Here is a 24,891-nt window from a genome sequence, read left to right on the forward strand (position 1 = left end):
AGCCTATGGGTAAGGAATGGTGTCCCTAGCTTCTGTTTGTCAGAGGGTGGAGATGTATGGCAGGAGAGAGATCACTTGTTCAGTTCACTCCCTCTGGGACACCTTGTATTGGCCACTGTTGGCAGACAAGGTACTGGGCTGGATGGACCTTTGGTCTGACCCAGTTTGGCCATTCTTACGTTCTCATGAAAATTCTGGCCATACTGGTGCAAGACATCACAAACATTAATAGCTGGAGTCAAATATAGTCTGAATTCTCTTGGTAGATAATTTAGTGAATAATGAAGGTGTCCAAAGGTATATCTGCACTGCAAAAAATGTTTTTGAATAACGGCCATTATTCTGGAAAACTAGTACTAGCATCCATACTGCAATTGTGTTATTTTGAGAAAAAGTCAAAATAATGGAGGGCTTTTTCTAGTGGTGGTAAACCTCGTTCTTTGAGGAACAAGGGTTTTTCTGAAAAAGTTTATTCGGAAAAAGTCATGTGTGGACGTGGAAGAGCGAATACTGTTGAAAATAGAGGCCTCCAGGAAAGAACACAGGTGCCTGAAGGCCACACTGTCCACACTTATCACAGCTCCATAGTTTCTGTCTCACGGCAGCTCTTAAAGCTGCAAAAACTGGGGACAGGCCTTATGGCAGGAAGCCAATCCTGGGAGCTACAACATACCGCATGTCTGCCACTGCCACACATCTAGGCACCCATGTCCCAGCCACAAGCCCCCCGAGTGCCTATTGGCCCTCCCAGGGAACATGTACAAGGCTCACTGGAGCCTGCTAGGGGCTGCAAGAGGCGTGCACCATCCTGGTATGGGTGGAGATTCTGACCCTTCTGGAGGTATGGGGCAAGGAGTAGACCCTCCAGGATCTCCGCTCCAGACAACATAATGCTGACATATATGGCCCCCACAGAGGGCCACCACTGGTCTCTGGAGCAGGTCCAGAGCAAGGTCAAAGAGCTTCATCAGGGCTACAGCAGGGCAAGGGAGCACAGTTCATGCTCTGGGGCAGGACCCCACTCCTGCCCCTATTACGAAGAACTGCACCACATCCTGGGGGGCGGTGCAGCCCCTTCCCCACCTCTGGTGGTGGTCTCCGGGCTGGAGATGTCTATTGTTGCCTTTTGGGGGGGGGGGATCAGGAGGAGGAGGAGGAGGAGGAGCTAGAGGAGGAGGAAGAAACTGCCAGCAGTGACCACCATCACCTTGGAGCTAGTACCCCAGGGCCTGGATGTATGCCAGGCATCGTCCAAGGCTGGGGATGCATCATCAGGTGAGTGCTCTTAGTTTTTCACACACACAGGCTAGGGGTGATAGGTGCTGAGGGTCTATGGTGCGATTGTTGCTCGAACTTCTTGGCCTTGCCATCGCACTGCAATCTGTGCATGTGGATGCACATGCAGCACCTGTCTGCACCATGCAGCCCCAGGACACAGCCCTTATCCTGCTCCTGCTCAAAGGATTTGTGGAGGCCAGACACACTTCTGAACCATGGGGGGGGCACCCTCCCACCACCAGCCATCACTGGAAGGATGCTGGGGACAAGGGCACACAGGCTCACGCACACAGACTTGAGTGCAGCACACGGGCATGCACACTCCCAAGGACAGCGCTGCCCGGTGCAGGTGTGTGTGCAGCATCGATGGAAGCCCAGGCAGCTCAAGGCCCATCTCCCAACCATTGGATCCCAGTGTGGATGGACATTTCCTCTGCCTGCTTGTCTGAGGGATGGGATGGGGGGACGGGAAGCATTGTCTCCCAAGCACCTCTGGGCCCCTGTGAGGCAAGGCCAGCAGTCCAGGCCACACATGGCCATGCTCCCGGGACATCACTGTCCTCTGGCCCAAGAACTGTTGCTCACAGCTTGCTGATGAGGGCAAGGGCTCAGGTACAGTGTCTCCAGGGATGACTGACCACCTCCTTTTATTATCCTCAGCTGGACCAGCTGTGACTGTGGGACAATTACTAGCAACCGAATCAGCTGCCTGACCCTGGGGGAGCCGCAGGTGTCAGAGGGTCCTTGAGGACCTGATGAGGGAGCACCTCTCCATCCTCAGGGACATGCAGAAGACGCTGGCCCAGAAGGTCTGGGACAGTGCACAATGGTAGGTTCAGATATGGACTGAGCTGCTGCAGTAGGACCGCAACATCTGTGCCACCGTCCATAAGATGTTGGCCTACCTGGCACCCGTCCTAGTCCCTACTCCAGTCCCTGTTCCTGCTCCTGCTCCAATACACAACTGCCTGCCATGCCAGCTCCCGCTCACCCTGCCATGACACCCTTGCCCCCTGCCATGCCTGTCCCTGCTACTCCTGCCCTGCCTGACCCCACTCCAGCCCCCAATCCTGCTTTTCCCTCAGTTCTTCCAAGATACCCTTCTATCCCCGAGGTCGTCGAGGTCCCCAGACACAATGTGGAACAATTACTGGAACCACGCACCAGTCTGAACCCTAGTTCTAAGCTTTTTCTTCCCCCTGCCAAGGTTATAACCACCCCATATCCAGGTTCTCAGCCCCCTCCCCGCTTCCCAGTTATTTTTATCACAAATAAAAAACCAAACATTTATATTTTCAAAACTAACCAGCTGTTTTTATTTTGTCTGCAGGGAATAAGGCTATAGGGGGGAAGGGAGGGGTTGTTGTGGGAAAGGCAGAGAAGGGCATGGCACAAGCCCCTAGCTGGAAGGCCCTGGGAGTTACTGGAGTCCTTCAGAGAAACTCTCCTCAGGGCCTCCTGGACATGCATTCCCACCTGATGGTCCTGGCAGATGGCAGCTTTGCACAGCTGCTCGAAGGACCGTCCCTCCCAGCCCACCTATGCGCCCTACCCCAGAAGGAAGGCCTCCCCCTTCCTCTCCACAATGTTGTGGAGTACACAAGCGGCTGACACCACCTGGGGGATGTTTTGCTCCCCCCACATCGAGGTGGGTCAGGAGGAACCTGAACCGTGCTTTCAACTGCCTGAAGGTGCATTCGGCCTAGATGTGGGCCCTTTCCAAGCGGGCATTGAAAAAGGCCTTGCTTGGGTCCAGGTAGCTGGTGTACGGCTTCATAAGCCACAGCATAAGTGGGTAGGCTGCGTCTACCACAATGCACAGTGGCATTTCAATGTCCCTGAACCTGAAGTTGTGCTCAGGGAAGAATGTGCCAGTCTCTAGCTTCTAGTAGAGGCTGGAGTTGCAGAACACACGGGTGTCATGCGCCCTCTCCGACCACCCGACGAAAATGTCCAAAAATTGTACACAGTGGACGACCAGAGCCTGCAGGACCATAGAAAAATATTCCCTTTGGTTTATATACTGAGCAGAATGAGGATTGGGGGTATAAATTGGGATGTGGGTTCCATTCATAGCCCTTCCACAGTTGTGGAAGCCCAGGGTGGCAAATCCAGCCACGAAAGGGTCCAGATCTCCCAGGTGGATGACTCTGCACAGCAGGATAGTGTTTATGGCCCTCACCACCTGCAGAAGTAGATAAACAAAGACACAAAACAGAGAGTCAAAGGGGGTGCCTGAGCCCTTGGGGGGTCCCCGAGTCCTCCCCCTCCTACCCCGCTCCCGCAAACCCCAGCATCCACCCCCTATGAAGCCCCCCCACAGGGCTGTGTGAGGGTGAAAGCGCAGAACCCCTAGGGACAGGGCTTCCCCGCCACCCGCAGCCCACCCTCTGCACCTCCAACTCTCCTTTCCCTAGGGTCTCCCTTTTCAGCACTCCTCCCCCTCCAGGGACTGCAGCCCGACAGTGCCTTATCTGCATAAGTAGGGCTCCGACAGTCAATTTTCCCATGCCAAACTGGTTGCACATGGACCGGTAGCTGTCTGGTGTTGCAAGCTTCCAGACGGCGATGGTAACCTGCTTCTTTAAGGGGATGGTGGGTCGCATCTGGGTTTCATGTCTCCTTCATCATGCGGAAGTTTGAGAGTCACTGTTGGTCATCCCACTGCTCCATCACCAGCCTGTCCCACCAGTAGGAACCAGTGTACAGCCTCCAAAACCACACACAGGCAGAGGTACTCAATGATGAGCTTGGAATCGAGTTCATGCAGGACCACAAAGGCAGCCTGCAGAAACTGCAGCATGGCAGTGTGGGGCCATCACATGCCCAGAGGCAGCTCCAGCTCCAGCTCCAGCTCCATAGCAAAGTGTGTGCTGTGGTGTCCTGAAGCAGGATAATCAGAGCACACACTGCAAATGCTTGTGGTCCCTCAGAGAGGTAGACAAGCAAGCAGAAGATCCTGAGAAATAGTGTCAGGGGGTCCCTTTAAGCACCTGTCTCAGACAACCTTAGGCAGCAGCACCCAGAAGCAACTGCTGACCTAATGCCCTGGCTGAACTGGTTCCAGGAGGCCTTAAATATGAGATAGCATCCAATCAGTGTGGACGCTCTCTTTCAAAATAGCAAATTATTATTTCATTGCGCTTTTTGCATGTAGACTCTGTCTTTCAAAATAAGCTTTTCCGGGAGATCTCTTCCAGAAAAGCATATTCCAAAAGAAGCTTGCAGTGTAGATGCAGCCCGAGTCACCATTAGATCAAAGGCAAGAATAGGGTGCTTTTTAGCTATTTGTGATTACACCAAAATGAGAAGTTTTGTAAAACATTGAAACAATCAATTTTAATGAGTTTTTCAGCTGAGCTAGACAAGACAGAATTTTCAAAGTGAAATGCTCTTCTCTAACCTTACCTGGACACCACTGTCAAGGCATCAAAGAAGTAGTATGCTACATGGAACTCCTGGAGAATTCCTGGGAGTCTTTTGTTAAAATTCTGTCATCATATTGAAGAGATAGGTGGGATGATTTCCCTACCTCTCATGTAGTTCACCTACACTCTAGATACTGCTAAATAATCCATGCCAGAGGCTATTTATCCCATCAGCTTATTAAAACAATCCTTTTGAAGATCAAATGCCTGTCTTTGGAGTGGGCAAAATGACAATTTCCCAGGGAGAGATGGCAGAGGATCCTGTTCTTCCTATCCATGTATTTCACACACAAAACCTGTGAAAATGATAGAAGTGGACCATACAGTGTTATAGAATCTATATGGCAACTTTTAAAGAAACCAAGTAGATTTTTTCCTCCTGAAAATGCAATTGAATATATTTTCACTGCCGTTGCCTCCCTTGGGTATTGATTGTCTGTTTAAATGGGAAACAAAATTAATAGATTTCTGAATTCTTCACCCTTCTTTTCTGCAAACAGAGGCACCCCTGAAACCCAGGCTACTGGAAAATTCTTGTGTGGCAGCCACTTGCTAAAATATTGGCAGCACGACCCTGCTTCAAAGGGAAATTTCAAAGCAAGTAATTCTTTTTCAGGGTGACTTGACTAATAACTATGGGAACCTTCAAGCAACCCATTAACCTGTAACTTCTACTGACTTAAGTGTGTCTGCTGTTTTAGGAACTAATCATGCTGTTGTCTATGCTCAGGCAATTCTTTTATGAAAATATTGAACATGTTGGCTGTGTTAGGACTGAATCTGTTGTCAATTAATTAGCTAAAATTCCTCAAACTCATTTTTTTCTTTTCTCTCTCCTTTAATTTTTCCTTTTAGAAGCTTAAAAATGAAATTGTCTTTCCCATCCAGTTATATCTTTTCCCGTGTTGCATATTGAGATTTTATCCCTGTCATTCTTACCCTTGACATCAAAAAGGGTCACTCAGGTTTGCCTCCCTGTCTGGGCACTTTCATCACTGATTTTGTCAGTGAAGCTCTGAGATTGTGATTTGATCATAAAAGAATATTTCCAAAGTTTAGCAGTAACTGTGCTTAGTTTCAGTGCTTAACATTAATATTTTATCTAGCTGAGTACATTTACTCTAGCAGAACAGTATGCATATTAAGTGAAAAATCCTTCCTTTACTATTCCAAAGTATTACAGACAGTGCAGTGCAGAATGGCTCAGGGAAGGGTGGCTCAACCCATCTCTCCGTTAACACAAGACACATGTTTTCTAGTATTTAACAGCTGCTACATACTGTAGCCTATATGCTGGGACAAGGTGCATGTACCTGGTGCAAAGTGGGCTGCTCTTTGGTGGTACAGCAATCAGTGGTCATTGCATGGTAGAAAGCAATTTCTCCAATCTGTTATTTGGCAATTCCAGAGGTTTCCTAATCCCCCTTCTCCCATTAAGTATCCAGATAGCAGGGCAGGATTTTTGTGCCCTGTTGTGTCCTCAATATCTCGCATAAGTAGGCAGGCAGATAGACATGCTTGTATACACTGTAACAGGTGGCACATATAGTTGAAAACCACCGCATGCCGTAATGAAATACAAACAGAAATAAATGGGTCAAGATAGAGGTATCACCATCTAGTTAAGGTGCAGTTGCATTTTGAGCATATTTGGATGCTTAATTTCATGGTTCAATTTAATAGATATATTTGCTTTTAAGCAATTATTAAAGAAAATAGCTTTTAAAATAAATTGATCCTCTACTAGAAGATTGACCCAGCATTGCCCTAACTCAATTAATTTTTATTTTATGGAAAATAAAACTTAGATGTGCATGCTTCATTTGAATCATTACTCTGGGGTGATGCTGGGGATGCAGTATGCAGGCTGCCCTGGGGAGAGAGGACTACCACAGATTTCTCACACTTGGAGCCAGGTGAGATGCACATTTCCATGGCTGCTGCAGTTCCAGAAGGCACAGCTATGGGGGAAGAGTACATATCCCCCTGCTGGGACATGTTGGCTACGTATACATTGGCATGATTTTCCGAAAATGCTTTTAATGGAAAAGTTTTCCGTTAAAAGCATTTTCGGAAAAGAGCGTCTAGATTGGCAGGACACTTTTCTGCAAAAGCACTTTTTGCGGAAAAGCGTTTGTGGCCAATCTAGACGCGCTTTTCCGCAAAAAAGCCCCGATCACCATTTTTGCGATCGGGGCTTTTTTGCGGAAAAGAAATCTCTGCTGTCTACACTGGCCTTTTTGCACAAAAGTCTTTCAGAAAAAGACTTTTTTCCCGAACAGGAGCAGCATAGTTTTTCCGCAAAAGCACTGACAATCTTACATGAGATCTTTTGCGGAAATTCGAGCGGCCAGTGTAGACAGCTGGCAAGTTTTTCCGCAAAAGCAGATGATTTTGTGGAAAAACTTGCCAGTCTAGACACAGCCGTTCAGTTTCATCTGCCCCCTGCACTTCCCAGCCACAGTGAGAAATGCAGCAAACTGTGCACTTTCCCCTCACTCCCTGACAAAGGGGGACACCAGAAATGTTCCCTCATGAATTGGGGTAGGGCAGCTTGACCCCCTCTTCTGCCATTGCTAAAGAGCACCTTCAGGATGGGAGACTCAGTCCTGGTCAGAATGGGAGGCAAGCATCCAGCAAGCCCCTTTCACCTGCCTGGTGATTCTTTCTCTTTTCTGTATGGTTTTATGAGAAGGAATCCCATTCCAGGCACAGACCATTTTCCTGGCACAACTAAACCCTGACCTTGCTTTAAGCTATGATAAGCAGAAGCTGTATACTAAATTTGGTGATCCTACCTCTTACCATTTAGGAGGAGGTCTTAAATAAACAGGCAGGCAGAAAGGCAACATAGACAAACTCTCTCAAATATATAATAGATTTCTTGCAAATCACATTGCTGAAATATTTATAGTATTTCTTTCTAGACATATTCTCACCCTTTTAAATTGTCCTTTGTATTGAATTTTTTACAAATAAAGTACAAAGGAAGAGGGAAGCACAGCAAAACACTCTATGAAAGGATAAAAATCAGCATGAGCCAATACAAAGCAATTTAAGGCATAATCAACAGAAAGAGAATAAATAGAGCTTATGAAAGCTCTGTTAACAAATTGTACTTAGAGAAAGATAAACTGTTTTACAGATAGAATCTCCAAATCTATATTTCACAATCCAAATATATAGTAAATGTGTGTGTATTTATACATATACATACTGCACATATATGACTGGGTGCAAAGTGTATGGTATCAATCTTATCGTTAAGGCACTGAACTCGGAAACAGGATGTTAATTTCTCTACAGACTTCCTATGTGACCAACTCACTTTGCACCTCACTTCTCTATGGCTATGTCTACACTACAGGGTTTTTGTGCAAAACCAGGCAGTTTTGCACAAAAACCCATGGAGCATCTACACCTCAAGCACGTTTTTGTGCAAGAAAATCTACAGTCAATTGATAGAACTGAGGGCTTTTTGCGGTGTGGGTAAACCTCCTTCTATAAGGCATAACTCCTTTTTGCACAAGAGTCCTTGAACAAAAAGGTGTGTGTGGACGCTCAACAGGGGTTTCTTGCACAAAAAGAGCCTATTACAAAAAGCACAAGTGCTCTAATGGCCTTTCTGTGAATGGCAATCAGAACTTTCTTGCGCAAGATTGTCCATGCAGTATGGACACTCTCTTGCGCAAAAGTGCATCGTTTGCCATGTGCTTTTCAGCTGTGGATGCGCTTTTGTACAAGAAGTTTTTGCAGAAGATCTCTTCCGAAAAAAGCTTCTAGCACAAAAACTATGTAGTGTAGACAAACCTATCTGTAAAACTGGGTGAATAGTACTTTGTTTTATGTATTTAGATTGTAAACTCTTTGATGCAGAGACTAAAACTTACATCTCTCGCTATATAAAACACATTTCTTGTGGGACGACAGAGTGACAGAGTGACTTTAGCACAACATTCTTGGCCAAGACAACACACCTGCAGCCCCTTCACACATCTCCTTCGCTGAGACCCCACACCCTCAGCCTGCTTACTCATACCCCTGAACCTGAACCTCCAGTTGTACTGTAAAACCAAGAAGTCCTGTGGCCGCTGAAAGATTAACATTTATTTGGGCATAAGCTTTTATGGGCAAAATCTCACTTTTTCAGATGCCTGGCATTGTTTTTGTGGATATAGACTAACATGGCTACCCCTCTGATACTTGTCACTCTGCACTGTGTAAATACAAACAACTGAAAATGTGAAGATGATGGTATATATTTTCATCTTATAATGCTGAGGAAATCATTCATGAATATTTTTTAATTTTATACACGTGTTAATAAAAATATTTCCAAATAGGATTTCTTTCTTATTGTTCACCATTGTTATTGCCATTATGTGGCCAGGCCACTACCCTACTCATTTAGTTATGTGTTCATCTGCCCAGATTATATAAAGGAGGAGGAGAGCCAATATCTCAGTTCTCTCCTCAGTTATATATTGGAAACCTAGCTTCAGTTACAGCATTAGTCTTACAGTCATTTGTACTCAAGAGCTCTAGTGACTGTGACTGTATCCAAGTGCACTTAGAGAGCATGAGGACGAGCACAATATAAATAATTAAACTAGCGGATGCAAATACAGGGATCATTTCTTTTGCTCTCTCTACCTCCTTCTTCATTCCAAGACAGCACCATTCACAATCACGCTTTCCCTAAACTGATAGCTGAGCAGTTACATAGAGCCACAGTGGTACATTATAAGTGGAGTTTTAAAGCAGCACTTTGATTTCACACTAATTTTTACTCCGACTTCTGGAAATGTTGGTTCTTATATTTAAAGCCTTCTCTGGAAGTGAGTGACAGGGAAGGGATCATGTGAGGATTACCTGTTGTGATCACTCCCCCTGGGGCATCTGGTATTGGCCAGTGACAGAAGACAGGATATTGCGATAGATGGACCTTTGGTCTGACCCAGTATGGCCATTCTTGTGTTATCTCTTATTTGCCTTCATATCAGATGCACATCTAAATACCTTAATTGTACTTGCATTTGAAAACAGGACTACAGCAGAAAGTGTTTTGTGACTTATTGTTGCTCACCATAATATAGTTATGCTACAATGAAGGAATTAGAGATCACAAGGGAATGTGTTAGTGCAAATCTATATTATGCATTACACTTTCAAAACTGAATTTCTCTTATGCAGACCTTAGCAGATCTATCATTTAAGGCTGATCTACGTAATATGCCTAAGCAATAGTTTCAGGATAGGATATCTGCAGTTAATTTTCTTCATTTGCATATTTGATGAATGTATCAGTAAGAGTTGAGTTCTTTGTAGAAGTCTCAAGAAAAGGCTAAAATCTATTCTGATTATGAAAATGCTGTTGATTATGAAAATGCTATCATATAATGCATTGCACACACCAGGAGCACAGAAAATACAGTTTATAGTGACCCTAGACTTGAATTACCTTGAACAATAGAAATCAGATTAAAAGATGAAAATAGATGTTTTAAGACTGAGTTCACAGTCATTCATTTCACCAAAGGATCAATTCCCACAAAACAGATATTAGACAGGATCACAAAACAAAAACAGTTTCTTTCCATTTCAACCAGAAAGGACATTGTCTCAATGACTTGATTACCTGTATCCTGCTTCAAAGGCCTTTTAAGACTACACTTGAAAGAGAATCCTCTGAACTGTCATTCATGCTCAAATTTGACATTTTACACTTAGGTTTGAACAAAGACTCTAATTATCTTACCCATTACAAAGATAGCTTCCCCAATTATCACCTCTAATATCATTAGCTCACAGACATTTACCTTCTCCCCCATCCCCCTTCTGTCCTGAAATTTGATTTGTCTTTTCCATATGTGTTCATTTTTTTAATTGTATCGTTTGGTATATATGGTTGTGACAATTTCCTTCCACTATTTGATCTAAGGAAGTGGATCTGGCCCATGAAAGCTCATCACCTAATAAACCATCTTGTTAGTCTTTATAGTGCTACATAGTCCTGTTTTTTGTTTCAGCTACACCAGACTAACATGGCTACATTTCTATCACTATTCTAGTAAGATAAATGCTTTATTATTTTGCCTTGTTGCTTTATTTGACATCCACCTCACATGGCAGATTAGTGTAGGCTGACTCCGTTGTTGACCTGTGTTACAGTACAAGGGTGTCTGTCTATTAGACAATACCTAAAAGGTTTGTGGACTCACTAAAGATCAAGAACCGAATTGTGCTTTCTTGTTCAAGACATCAGCTTAATGCTAAAGAAATACAACAGCAAAAGCACATTTAACAAGCATGGAATTCATGGAGTGTTTAGAACAATAAAAGTTTCCAAATGAATAATTGTTTGACTGCAGGAAAATGTTGAATCCTAAATTGCTCAATGCTTGGTTTTAAAATAGGCTGTGTTTCTGTTACTTAATCTGTGGATGCTGTAGAACAGGCAGCAGAGTGTGAAAGGATTCATATAAAATGTATGCACCATGGCTAACACTGGAAAACTGAGCAGATAACCATTTCATCATAGGAACTATTTTAAGGGATGAAAATTATTGTCATTTCATACAATAATTACAAGCAGAACAGAAATATAATTCAACAGCATTTTCATAATCAGAATGTGGAAATACATTTTAGAGTTTTCCTAAGACTTCCACACATACATCAAATCTTGCTGATACATTCACCATATATGCAAATGAAGAAAATCAACTGCATATGTCATACCTTGAAACTATCATTTAGATCAGAATCACCACAATTTCCTTTGAAAGCCTATGAAAACAAACTCGGACTTTACATTAGTTCTTAGATATCAACAAAGAGCAACAGGCAGAAAGATGAAAGATGTCATTTGAAAAGGATTAAGGGGTAAACTGCTTGTGACAGGAACCAGATGCTTGTGATGGGAAATCTGGCAGATTACATGTGACAAAAATACTATGATGGTCTACTTAGTGAAAAGAACCCTTTATATTCTATGCTATCATTTTGTGAACCGATAGCTAACAACCTGCCAGAAGCTGGTGGTAAGCTATTTCTGAAAATGGCACTTAGAAAATCAGTATGTCCAGATGAAGTCATGGCAGCCATGATCAACCAGTTGAAAGAGGTTGATGGACCCAACTTGGAGAGAGAAGAAAAATCGAAGAGAATGGAGAAAGTCTAGACTGGAACTTATATACAAACAGAAGGTGACATTCAAGACTATCTAAACTACCAAGTAATTAATGTTGTTCCACTGCATTAAACTGTTAGAAAGAATCATTGTCAATTGGATGAGATATTATATGCTAATCAATAGACATTTGGTGGAAAGAAGATGAAGGGAAGCATCAAGCATGGGTGGGCTTTCTCGATTTGGAGAAAACATATGACAAAGTACCTCAGTGACTGATGAGGCCTCCATTACAATTCTGCGGAGTACTGGAGGACTCCAAATGGTGAAGAATCTGTAGGATAGTTCCCTGAAAAAAGTAGAGTTTCTCTTAGAAGCCATGAAGTGTTTTGAGATCCAGGTTGTGCTCCATCAGGGATCAAAACTTATCCTTTACTCATAATTGTGATGGGATTCATAATTAAGCAATTTCAAATGGAAGATGGTACAGAGTTAAACTTTGTAGACAGTGTTAATCTAATGACTGAAGATTTTGTTCACACCAGTGCTGTCTAGATCAGGGAACTAACAATCTATTGTTTCAAAAGGAGCAAAGAAAGCCAGACAGAAGTCATGAGGAGATGCACATGGAATCAAGAAAGTTGAATATCAACACTGAGGATCAGTTCCTAAATCAGGCTCCTTAGGGTTTGGTTAGTGACAAATGTACAAATCAACAGCAAACTTCAGGGAACGCTGCTGATTGTGGAGCAGTCTGGTACATGGATGAGTGGAGTGATTTAACATCAATTAATGCTGAAACTACTTATGGGACAGCAACACAAAGCTATGTTAAGACAAAAAAGAGGCACTTAAGATGACCATTGCTGGGCCACAAGTGGAATAATTTCATCAGGAATGAGACCAAGATAAGTTGCATCAGAGAGAAGCTGCAAGAGAAGAGGCTGAGATGCTAACTATGGATAACTGAAGGTTGGATGAAGGGAATCCTATTATGGGGCCATTTGAAACTAGAATTCAAGGGCAGACAACAAGAAGACAGACAAGAATATGGTGGATAGACTGAGTATGGGAAGATAGTGTCATTATTTTTTACTTTCTGACTGCATAATTCACTTTTTCTATTCTAAATTACACACAGTAAATAGTAATTTTCACGCAGCTGCATTATTTCTGTAGCACTCATCCCCACCCATTTTCACCCATTACTCTGTCTATCCAGATTACTGAGAGTGGCTGAGCATCTGCACTTTTACTTCTTTTTTTCCGCATTCCCTCAACAGATGGTTGGCTACTGTACAGCAACCCTGCTCATGCAGTTTGAAAATCAAGTGAGAATCATGATCTCCTGAGATTTCTGTCCCATAAGGCAGCAGAAAGTAGTATGCATTTTGATGTCAGAATTAAAACAGCTACTCCCAAATGACTAAACAGAAAATAAAAATTCCGTTCCAAAGAGGATTGGTAGAACACAAAGTGGAATATGAATCTGGCAGTAGTGCTAACATCAACATGTTTTCCTGCTATGTTTTACTTCTCAACATTTGAAAAAACATATTCTGTAGTCACTTCATTTCAGACAACAGATGAGAAAAGCAAACAAAGCCTTTCTATTTATAGTTTTGATTATCCAAGTTCTTCTTGTATTGAAATTTGTGTGTTCTGGTTTGTTTTTTTTAGGTTATATTCAGTGGGAGGTCGCGATGGAAGTTCTTGTTTGAGTTCAATGGAGTATTATGATCCTCACACAAATAAATGGAATATGTGTGCTCCGATGTGTAAGAGAAGAGGGGGTGTAGGTGTGGCAACATGCGATGGCTTTCTGTATGCAGTTGGAGGCCATGATGCTCCTGCTTCAAACCACTGTTCCCGACTGCTGGACTATGTAGAAAGGTATCCATTCAGTTTACAATTATGTGTGCTTGTTTGGAATGTAAGACAGGTTTCTACTGTCAGTATCCTAAATATTATAAGAGTTAAGTGTTATGGTATTTTTTAATTAAATGACAAGCAAAATCAAACAAATGTTATTAAGTGTATATAACTATTTTAATAAAAGGAAAAACATGTATTGCCATAACAAATTTCATACAACAGTGGGATTATAAAAAACAATACCTTTGTTGTTTTGTATCACTAGTAACTCACACTAATACAGAAGCAGAAGTAAGAACTGTTCACAGTTCCACTGGAAACTTCTGTATCTAAAACAGAAATATTTTCTTATTGTGGAGACAAGAACTCAGCATAGAAGCAAACCTAAAATACCTAATTAGATTTAGCTGGATTTAGCAATTTTTTAATTACAGTCAGGCACATAATGAAACAAAGCTTTTAAGAGATGCTGATGCATGCTGCACCATGGCGGTTCTTTCAGTGGGACTGCTATTGCCTGACGTATAAATAAGGGTTTGCAGCCTATATTTACAGCATATAGCCTGTACTTTGCATTTTATAAGCAAACATTCAGTGACTCAAGAGAGTTTAATAGGACACTAGGGCACTCTTGGCACTATTATGATCTATCCTGCCTGTGAGTTGAAGACAATCTTCTACATTTAATTGAGGTTTTATTTATACTGTTAAAAAAACCAAGGAAGTTAACATTTCAAAGAATTACAAAAGTTACAATGCTGAAAAGGAAGACTAAACAGGAAAATGGGAGGACAGAGTTCAAACTGTTACTCCCTTCCAAGGTGAAAGTTATAAAAAAAAGTGAACATGTACATAAAACCTATATTTACCTGAGGTCGTGAAGAAGAAAAACATAAGTAGAAAAATATATACAACCCTTTTTGCTTTTCCAACATCTGCATTAGTTATCATATAGGAACAGTGTTATTTTGGAATTTGAAAAAAACAGAGAGTAGAGTGTGAATTCCCTTTCTTTTTTTCAGCCACATATTCTGTGTTATTTGCCTAGGGCTGTGTCCAGACTCAGGGGTTTTTTCGAAAAAAGTAGCCTTTTTTCGAAAAAACTTCACCTGCGTCTAGACTGCAGCCACGTTCTTTCGAAATTAAATCGAAAGAATGTGGCTTTTCTTTCGACGGTGGTAAACCTAATTCCACGAGGAAGAACGCCTTCTTTCGAAAGTGCTCTTTCGAAAGAAGGCGTTCTTGACAGCAAACAGGCTTTTTAGAAAGAGAGCATCCAGACTCACTGGGTGCTTTCTTTCGAAAAAGCGGCTTGCTTTTTCGAAATTCCGCGTGCAGTCTAGACGCGCTCTTTCGAAAGAGGCTCTTTCGAAAGAGGCTTGCCGTCTAGACATAGCCTAGGAGATGTCTGGGTAGCTTTGTGCTTTAGATGATGTTCGCTGTTTAAAAAAAGCCTCAACCACCTTTTCTTACCAACTATACTTTTTTTCTCAGTTGGCTGTCATTTTTGAAAAGGTGCCATAGTCTATATACTGTACCTGAAAGATGGCAATTTGTGAAATCTTTGTTAAATATTTTAACACAAGGATTTTGGTGCTCTCCTCCTAACTGGTTTGTAGTTCATAATATTCTCTTAATTGGGTGTAAAAAGAACTGTCTTTATTTTCACCTTCATTAAATTGTTTTCTAAAACTAAACATAGAGTTGGGGCTAATATCTACTCACCTAACTGACTTTATTAGTCCTATTGACTTCACTGAACTATTCAGATAAGTAAATTATGGGAGGAGAGAGCTGTTGAAATTTCTTTTGAATACCTGGAAGGGAAAATACATGTCTGCTACAGGCCAAAACCTGTTAATTCTGAATGGATGTTTCAAAGACTGTATGACTTTTCCTCCGAAAGCACCATATGCCTCTAGCTTATGTTCATTTTACAACCAGCTTTAGCAAGTGTGCTTTGTGTCTTCACCTCCCAGAAGGCAATAAACTTTAATAGACTCTATGATACAGTATTCTCTTTCTGATTGCATGGGTCAAGGTGAGTAGTTGAAAAAGCAGACAAGCTAAATATAAGTAACATCATTGGTAACCGGGAGCTAGACAGAATGCTTAGAACTCAATTCTGTCAACAAATCAGAAGTGAAAAAAAGAGATCTTTATTTGTAATTGCCTGGAAAATGCTTACATTTTCTTACATTCTCCTCTTAAAAACTGATGAACATTTCATCTTTGTAGTAACTTCATGTGCTCCAGGGTGAGAGGGAATACCTTAAAAATTGCTGAATACAAAAAGGAATCAATATGAAGCTCTCAAGGTGAGGCCAAGGAGAGAGGGTGCTGAGCTTTTGCTCAGATTTCTAACAGACCTGTGTTCTGTACATCACATATTAGGGAGTAAAAATTGATCAAAATAGCTTCAAATGATATAATTTGCATTTTGAAAATACTATGTATAATAATAATAATAACAGCTGTAGAAGATTTGGGGAAGAAAGGCAAAGAAACAAAGCAGTAAAGCTTTTGTTTTCTTCTAAGACAATCAAATTAATTGGGAAATACCTCACATACATGCCAAAATCAGGATAATTGAAATACAAGTCTGAGCCACAGTTTCTGCCAAACAAGATTTTAACATCATAACACAAAAGCCTCAAACCTTATGTAATCAGATTTCAATAAATCTCATTGAGTGACTGATTAAAAAAAACATGTGTGTGTTTTGACATTCTGGCTGTGTCTAGACTACATGCCTCTGTCGGCAGAGGCATGTAGATTAGACAGATCAGCAAAGGCAAATGAAGCCGCGATTTAAATGACGTATAAATAAGGGTTTGCATACTATATTTACAGTTATTTCAAAATATCATTAGTGTGGATGCTCCAATACTGCTATTTCAAAATAACCACTTCCCAGAGTAATTTGAACTAATTACTCCCCAGTTCTTCCTGGGGCTCTAAGTTGAGGTGATGAATATACATTAACAAAGCCTGCCACAAACTAATTTTGAGGCTTCTCTGTAGCGGGGACTCTCTATTCTGGTTGTGTAAAATTGGGAGTTAAGTCAACGTTAGTTACGTTGAAATAGTTTCCAGTACAGATATGACCTTAGAGACTAACACACACACACACACACACACACACATATATATTTGTTGGGCAAAAACCACTTCTTCAGATGATCTTCAGTGGAGGTATCAGAATCTAGTAAATATACATTTTTGCTACTGAATAGATTGTTCATGATAAAATGCTTGTAAACAAGTCTCTTAAAAACAGATTTTTTTTTAAAGATGAACATGAGCTGATACCTAAGTTTTCATTGAGCTTGCAGCTTCCTTTCTTCTTGTTCAGATATGATCCAAAAACTGATACTTGGACAATGGTGGCTCCATTGAGTATGCCTCGAGATGCAGTTGGTGTCTGTCTTCTTGGAGATAAATTATATGCAGTGGGTGGATATGATGGCCAGACATACCTGAACACTATGGAATCATATGACCCTCAAACTAATGAATGGACGCAGGTACCTATAAACTCATTTTTCCCACAATGTATTTAGATTATCAAATAGATGACACTGCCATAGCTGTAAAATTACTGATAATGTTCCACCGACCATTATGAAAGGAGTTTCCCCTGAAAAAATAAAAGAAAAATGTATATAGGAAACCAAGAAAGAATAGATAAAATAGGTGCTAAAATATCTTTCTATGCTTTCAATAAAGTTGTTGATCTGTCTCATTTGCCATTGAAATTCTATTTTCATTCTGAATAATCAATATACTGGTTTAAATTTAACCTGTAGTTGTTGAAAGCATCTCTGGTGTTTTGTTTGGTTTTGATACTCGTAACCCTGTCTTTTGCATATCTGATTCCTGCTTGTTATGGAAGCAGTCTGGAAACTTCCTCCATAGTACCCAAGAATAGGCTTAGTAACGCTTCTTAATTTTTCTCTCTCACACACACACATATACACACACACACATTCTCTGTCACCACATGAATCAGGTACTACAGAAGCCTTGTTCCAACCTTCTGCACTGTGGGCTAATTTCATCCAGAGGACAATTTGCTTATATGACTATTGATGTAGTTATCTTGGGAATTCCTTTTCCTGGTTAAAATTCCCTTAATAAGTTGCTATTGGAAGCATGCCCAAAGTGTACACAGTCCAGTAATCTGATTAATATGTACATATATCAATGTACAGACACCTGTTTTTGTCAAGGTGAAATTTTCTCTAACTCTGGATTATAAAAGATTATAAAACAAGTAATAAACTGTACACTTTTAGGATTTTGTTATGCTTCAGTGTAAAGTAAAACTTATTGTCAACAAGGAAAATTAAATGCTAAATGGTTTTTATTCTCCCTTTGATGGATACAAAATATATGTGAGTACTTCCCATTAATCCTGTTGGGAATTTCAGGCATAAATCCATGAAGATTAGAATATCAATATTGCCATTTTTCTTCATGTGGTATATTATCTTTCCACTGAATGGGAGTACATGAGGAAAAATGGTAAAATCTGGTCCTTAATTAATGAAGTGGAAATAGACTTTACTGTGCATTTGTAAAAAAGGAAGCGAAAACCAGCACTGACTCTAAATTGCATATTGTTTTGGTTTGTCACAACAACATATTTTAATGTCTGAAGAAAAAATCCTGCTTTCAGCCGTTCTGCATGTAGCATGGCCATTAAGTACACAGTCACACTTCCTACTACAACCCAAATGCTGAAGATGCAACCATAGAATGAGTGGCAACTTCATCCTGGCTTCAGCCAGGAAGAATATCTGGAACCACATGTTCTCTGTATTATTCTGCAATCTTAGGATGTGTCTAGACTACATCCCTCTGACGGCAGAGGGATGTAAATGAAGCACTTCGAAAGTGCAAATGAAGTGGGGATTTAAATATAAAGTTTTGAAAAAGCGCTATTTCGAAATTGAAACCGCAGTCTAGATGTGGTTCTTTTGAAAACGGAGTGCTTTTTAGAAAGATCCTGTAAACCTCAAAAATGCACCCGAAAAAGTGCCCCATTTTCGAAAGAACCACGTCTAGACTGCGGTTTCAATTTCGAAATAGCACTTTTTCGAAAGAGCGCCATTACGCGATTAGGCAAATGTAGCATGGGATAGTTAAATCCCCATTTCATTTGCACTTTCAAAGTGCTTTATTTACATCCCTCTGTTGGCAGAGGGATGTAGTCGAGACGTAGCCTTATTGTTTCAACAGCACCACAGAAAGGGATTCTTTACTATTAGGAATCAATACAGATCATTAGAATTCATCTCACAAGAGAGAGAGAGAGAATTTTAAGGCTCGACAATTCCATTCTAGGTCCCCTTTACAAAGCTTATTTTCTTAGGGAAGGATGAGATTTTGGCCCATATCAGCACCTAAGCTTTTAACATTCTAGTCTTTCTTGTAGCTTTCTGTCTCACCCTTGAATTTTATCCTTAGGGATCTCTGAGGTGCTATAATAGTTATGAACTCTATACTAGGAGAAGTGGAATATATATAATGCAATATTCATGTAAGGATGCTATTCATTACTCAGGAAAAGAAGTAATAATAGCAATGATTCCCAAATATTGAAAATACCATTGTTTGGTTATGTGCAGTAGTAACATTATACATAAAACAGAAAAGATAATTTCCCTCACTCACACTGCACTGTATTATTTTTAACTTTCTCAGTATCCTGGTCATGCCAAGCTAGATTTTAAAAATGTATTTAAATAATGATTGTCAAGCCCAAAAATGTATTTTAAAAGTATCATGAAATACTTCCCATCCTTTGCTTTTCAGTTTTGTCCCTTATCTATAGCTCTTATCATTTGTCCTGTGTTATACAGAGAGTCAGACTAGATTATTGTAAGGACACCTTTGGGCCTTGGAATCTACTGGGTTTTTTCCATCAGAGTGAACACAGTGTTATGTCTATCCTTGTAATTATTGTCCCTTAAAATACAGGTATCAGGGACTGACCTAAAGCATATGCTCAAAAAAGATGATCTTCCTGTTAAGCTACTGGACTAACCACTGAAAGCAAGTCAATTCAATGGAAATAGTCTATGAAATATTTTATAAATTATGCAAAATGTTTTTAAAAGAATAAGAGAAAAACAGTTAAACAATAATAATTAGGAACGGAAACTAGCACATTAATTCCAAAATGCTAGCATTTTTAATTAACTATTTTTATTACAATAGGACCTATAGTGGTAAGAGGTAATCCCTGCCCCCAAAGAATTTACAACAAAGCAGACAAAAAGACTTGCCCAAAATGACATAGAAAATACATGGCAGAATAAAAAAAAATCGAACTTAGAACTGTTGAGTCTCAGTCTTGTGCAGGGGTGAGCAAATGCTGGCCCGTGGGCTGGATCTGGCTCCCCAGAGTTAGCCCCTGATGGACTGTTCCTTCTATATTTACCTGTGCCTCTGCAGGTATGGGTGTTTGCAGCTCCCATCGCCATTACTGGCCAATGGGAACTTCAGGAAATAGTTCTGATCTGTGCCACTTCCCATAACTCCAATAGGCTGGAAATGGAGCTCCTCCACCAATGTGAGCTACAATTGCCCATACTTGTGGAGACACAGGTAAATATAGTGATGGCAGCCCGCCAGGGGATAACCCTGGTTAACCACCACAATTTTATTGTCCAGCCCTGGTCTAGTGTCTAATCATAAAACTATTCTTCCTCCCTCTCCTCCTTATCCTTTTAACTGAGTGTTGTATGATAAAAATAAGTTGATTGAAAATTACAGGACTGTGATATTAATTAATTGTGTATAGCTTTGGTCATTCGGCTGCTATTAATTTTGACAGTTCTCGAATAATATATACCGCAGTACTTTTGCCATTTCATGCATGATTTTCTGTTAATTTGCATCTTTTTTTTTATGCAGATGGCATCCCTAAATATTGGAAGAGCTGGTGCCTGCATCATAGTCATCAAGCAACCGTGACTTTGTCAGCACTGCTTGGATTTTACTGACTGTGAAAGGTTTATTTTTCTATCAGACGACAAGAATGATAACTTTATGAAAACAAGGATTTTCAGAGCAAATACTCTCAAACTCAAAGAAGTTTGATGAAGTATGTGTGCCCAGTCCAGTCATTAGAAACTGTTTATAGTCAGTGAACAAGAAAATAATCAGTCTGTTATAGGAGCAAATTGTATGAACATACAGAAGTAAGTTCAGGGTTTGTAAGTATGTGTATGGCTGACCTGGGTAATTGGAAGCACCAAAGGCTAGCTCTTCATAAGGAGCTGACGGGATATGTGAGCAGTTTTAATGAAACAAAGAGGTTTGACTTTGGAACCATCACAGCACATTGTTACTTTTTTCAATTTTGGTTTTATTACAAGGAAAAGTAGGTATCATGTGATGTTTTTCTGTAAAGATATTATCTTCAAAAGGGTCATGGCTTTCTATTTAGACATGTGGTTAGACAAGGAGAGGGAATTAGTTCTTATTAAAGTAAAGAGGAGAGGTTGAAAGGTCTGAATATTTCAGTTCTCTTCCTCGTATAGAACGATTAAGCTGCTTTTCTACAGTTTGATGAAAAGTAAATGAAAAACTAGAAATAACACAATGCTTATTTCAGCAACTTTGCACTGTCCCTACTTGTCTGATTTGAAAATCTCATCAGAGGTTGCACTGAAACCATATCCTGAGAATTAGCACAAACTCAGTATAGAAAGAACAAGCTTTTTAGCACCATTGGGACTATTGTTGCAAAATATATGAGTCAAAGGAACTGTCTTATAAATCAACCATAATTTTGTATTCAAATCCAGCATGTGGGTTCTGATCACATTAAATGTTTTTTGCACCTTCTGCACGTGGATGCCAGAAGAAGTCTGGAAGACAGCTTTTTCTATTCTAATATATCATTTAATTGATGAAATATGAATAGGCAATGGAAATTTCTTTTGGTCCAGTTTGACAGAAACCTCATAGCAGATAGACAAGAGGGATAAAATATGTCATTACGTTATCTTTTTTTCAAAGCTGCACACTCGACTTGGCCTAATTCTAGATGCCATAAACCCTTCCATTTTATTACTGAAAGTTATTGCAAGTAAGGGATGAATTAGAAATGTATGAAAGTAGAATAAGACTATATTAGACCCTCACGCTCTGATAAACTCTGTATAAAAATATACTAGATCCTTGTGTGCTTCCTGTTAAAGTTGGTCAATTAGCGTATGTCTACACTATGTGATAAGGTTGAATTAAGATGTGCAACTTCAGCTACATTAATTGCTTAGCTGAAGTCGAAGTACCTTAACTTGACTTTTGGTCAGCAGCTTTGATCTTCTCGGTAGTGTAGACATACCCTCCAAGTAATAAGACAATTTCATGCTTTGAGTCAGGAATAGTGATGAATATGGCATTTTCTAGAGTGAAGAGACAAGAGATCATGGCATTCCTGAAGGCATAGAAACTACAGTGGATTGTCTCTGTGTAGAGAACAATATTTTTCTCTAAACCAATGCAAATCTATTAGGGTGTGTCTATATAGCAGCGCTTAACTTCAAGTAAGCTACACAAGTTGAGCTATGTCAATTGCGTAGCTTACTTCGAAATAGCTTATTTCAAAATTGGGAGAGTCTAAACACAGCACTTATTTCTAAATAGAGCACTCTTCCTCTGATTTCACTTATTCCTCATACAATGAGGGTTATAGGAGTAACAGTAAGAAGTCCTTCAGCTTGACAGTATTTTGACATTATTCCAAAATAACTGCCTGCTGTGTAGACACTGAGGCTACGTCTAGACTGGCATGATTTTCTGCAAATGCTTTTAACGGAAAAGTTTTCCATTAAAAGCATTTTCGGAACAGAGCGTCTAGATTGGCACGGACGCTTTTCCGCAAAAGCACTTTTTGCGGAAAAGCGTCCGTGGCCAATGTAGACGCGCTTTTCTGCAAAAAAGCCCCGATAGACATTTTCGCAATCGGGGCTTTTTTGCGGAAAACAAATCTCAGCTGTCTACACTGGCCCTTTTGCGCAAAAGTTTTGCGCAAAAGGGACTTTTGCCCGAACGGGAGCAGCATAGTATTTCTGCAAAAAGCACTAATTTCTTACAGTAGGAAGTCAGTGCTTTTGCGGAAATTCAAGTGGCCAGTGTAAACAGCTGGCAAGTTTTTCCGGAAAAGCGGCTGATTTTCCGGAAAAACTGGCCAGTCTAGACACAGCCAGTGTGTTATTTAGAAATAATACTAGTTATTTCAAAATAATGTTCCTTTGTAGATATATGCTTGGAGAGAAGGTTTATAGTTCAGTTAAAGTCACATAGTTTGTAACAGTTCAGATTGATTCTGAACTGGTTTGCAATTAGCTGTTTTGAAGGAAATTCTGGTAGCAGACAAGACTGTTTAGTATTTGTTCAGAATGGAAACCTTTTAGACCATGTGGGCTGTCAAAATGTAAATAACATTATTCTTGATGACATGTGATTTGAAGATGTGTCCTTTCAATAATAATGAGTTGCAGTAACTTTGTCACTGAATGAGCTGACCCAACATGCATGTCACTGTTTCCTGAGTACATGATAGCATGAGTCAATTTTCATATTAAGACATAGATGCAAGTTTGAACTTTGTGCTCTTTCTGTGCTAATGTGAAGGCAGTTGCAAATGTCAGAGTGTAAGTTCCACACAAATATTGACTCTCCGATATTAATTAGTTTCTGCAGCAGACAAATCCAAGCAATATTTAAGGGCAGTATGAAATGAAAATCCTACAAGCTGAATTTTGACAGGAATAAACCTGGGTAGTTTTTTTTATGGGATTATACCACCAAAATGTTCTACCGTTAACTAGGACGTATAGCTGGAAAATGTGGTGGTGTCTTCCCATTCTTGTCCCTATCCAGTAAAGAGTTGATATATTTCAACTGTTTTATTTCTGTCAACTTCTTTCATTTTCAACCAATGGAAATGAGATGTTGCAGTATGGCATAGCTATCTAAACACTAAATCCTACCATTATTTGAATTTCAATTTATATAAATATTAAAAGAGTTACAGCTCATCTATCAATTATTCACCTAGTGCCAGGAGTTTCCTTCTGTTTTATTAGTCATGTGAACAAATAGTTCATCTACTAGCAGGTTAAAATGAAACTCATCTATTCAGTAGGCCATCTCATGGCCAGTAGATCACATAAATCATAATTAAATCCTACTTTTAGTATTTAGGTAAGATTTAAGTGGTGTTTAAAGCCCTTTGGTGACTCTAGAACAGGAATAAATTCCATCCTGAATAATTTGAGATCTTAAATGAGATTTTTATTTAACTCCATTTTCTCATAATATCAGAGTTCCTCTTACATGGCTCAATTTATTTGTTGTAATATGTATGTAACTGATGATATGGCTATTTGAAGAGAGGGATGGGGAACACGCAAGTACAATAAGTAAAATATTTAATAATGTATAGAAGTTTCTTTTTAAAAACATTTCCTATTCACTGCTAGTAGTAGATAGAATATTATTTAAACAAATATTTGGCATATTCAAATCTGTGTATTGTGCACTTACATATGTGCTTTTAAAACCAAAACAATAAGATTTTTTTTAAAATGCAACTTGGAAGCTAAAAATAAATAAAATTCCATCTGCACCTGTAGAGACAAACAAATGATTTGCAAAGAACTTTTAAATTCAGCTTCCACAATTTTCCCCAAAGTACTTTATATGCAGTATGGAATTGCAATATGAATAACACCCTTGCATGTTAACCTTCAGAAAAGAATTACCATACATTTACTCCAGATATGTAGAGGTTTGTATTATAACTATTCCTTGCTCATTTTTATCCATGATTTTCTCATACCCTTTTGTACATTCCCTCTTTATTTTTTTCATTAATTTCTCTTTTATAATTTCCCTTTATTTTCTCTACTTGTCTGAATATTCCTTCATCCAAAATTTCAAGCTTTCTCCATCATTCTTTACTTACAACAAAGGAGGAAGACTGTAATTCTTGATCTGCCTTCATTATATTTATACTTGTACAGACCTATATACAATGTAGATGAAAGGCCAAAACTCGCTCACCCTCAGTTTCTGTATGTCACTACAACTTTTTGACTTCAGAGTTCTTTCATGAATTTTATTCAGATAAAAAAATTTGGGTGGGATTTTTGA

General features: G+C 40.0%; 1 protein-coding gene across 1 annotated transcript in view; it reads left to right on the forward strand.

Annotated features, from left to right (window-relative positions):
- KLHL1 (kelch like family member 1) overlaps positions 1-22,532 on the forward strand; it is a 418,170-nt gene extending 395,638 nt beyond the window's left edge. The window contains exons 9-11 of the mRNA XM_006129049.4: positions 13,519-13,731; positions 17,069-17,240; positions 20,638-22,532. Coding sequence (XP_006129111.2) covers positions 13,519-13,731; positions 17,069-17,240; positions 20,638-20,697 — 445 coding nt within the window. The 3' untranslated portion in view covers positions 20,698-22,532. The remainder of the gene's footprint in view (positions 1-13,518; positions 13,732-17,068; positions 17,241-20,637) is intronic.
- The last annotated feature ends 2,359 nt before the right edge of the window (positions 22,533-24,891 follow it).

The sequence above is a fragment of the Pelodiscus sinensis genome, chromosome 1 (genome assembly GCF_049634645.1).
Source record: "Pelodiscus sinensis isolate JC-2024 chromosome 1, ASM4963464v1, whole genome shotgun sequence".
NCBI lineage: Eukaryota > Metazoa > Chordata > Testudines > Trionychidae > Pelodiscus > Pelodiscus sinensis.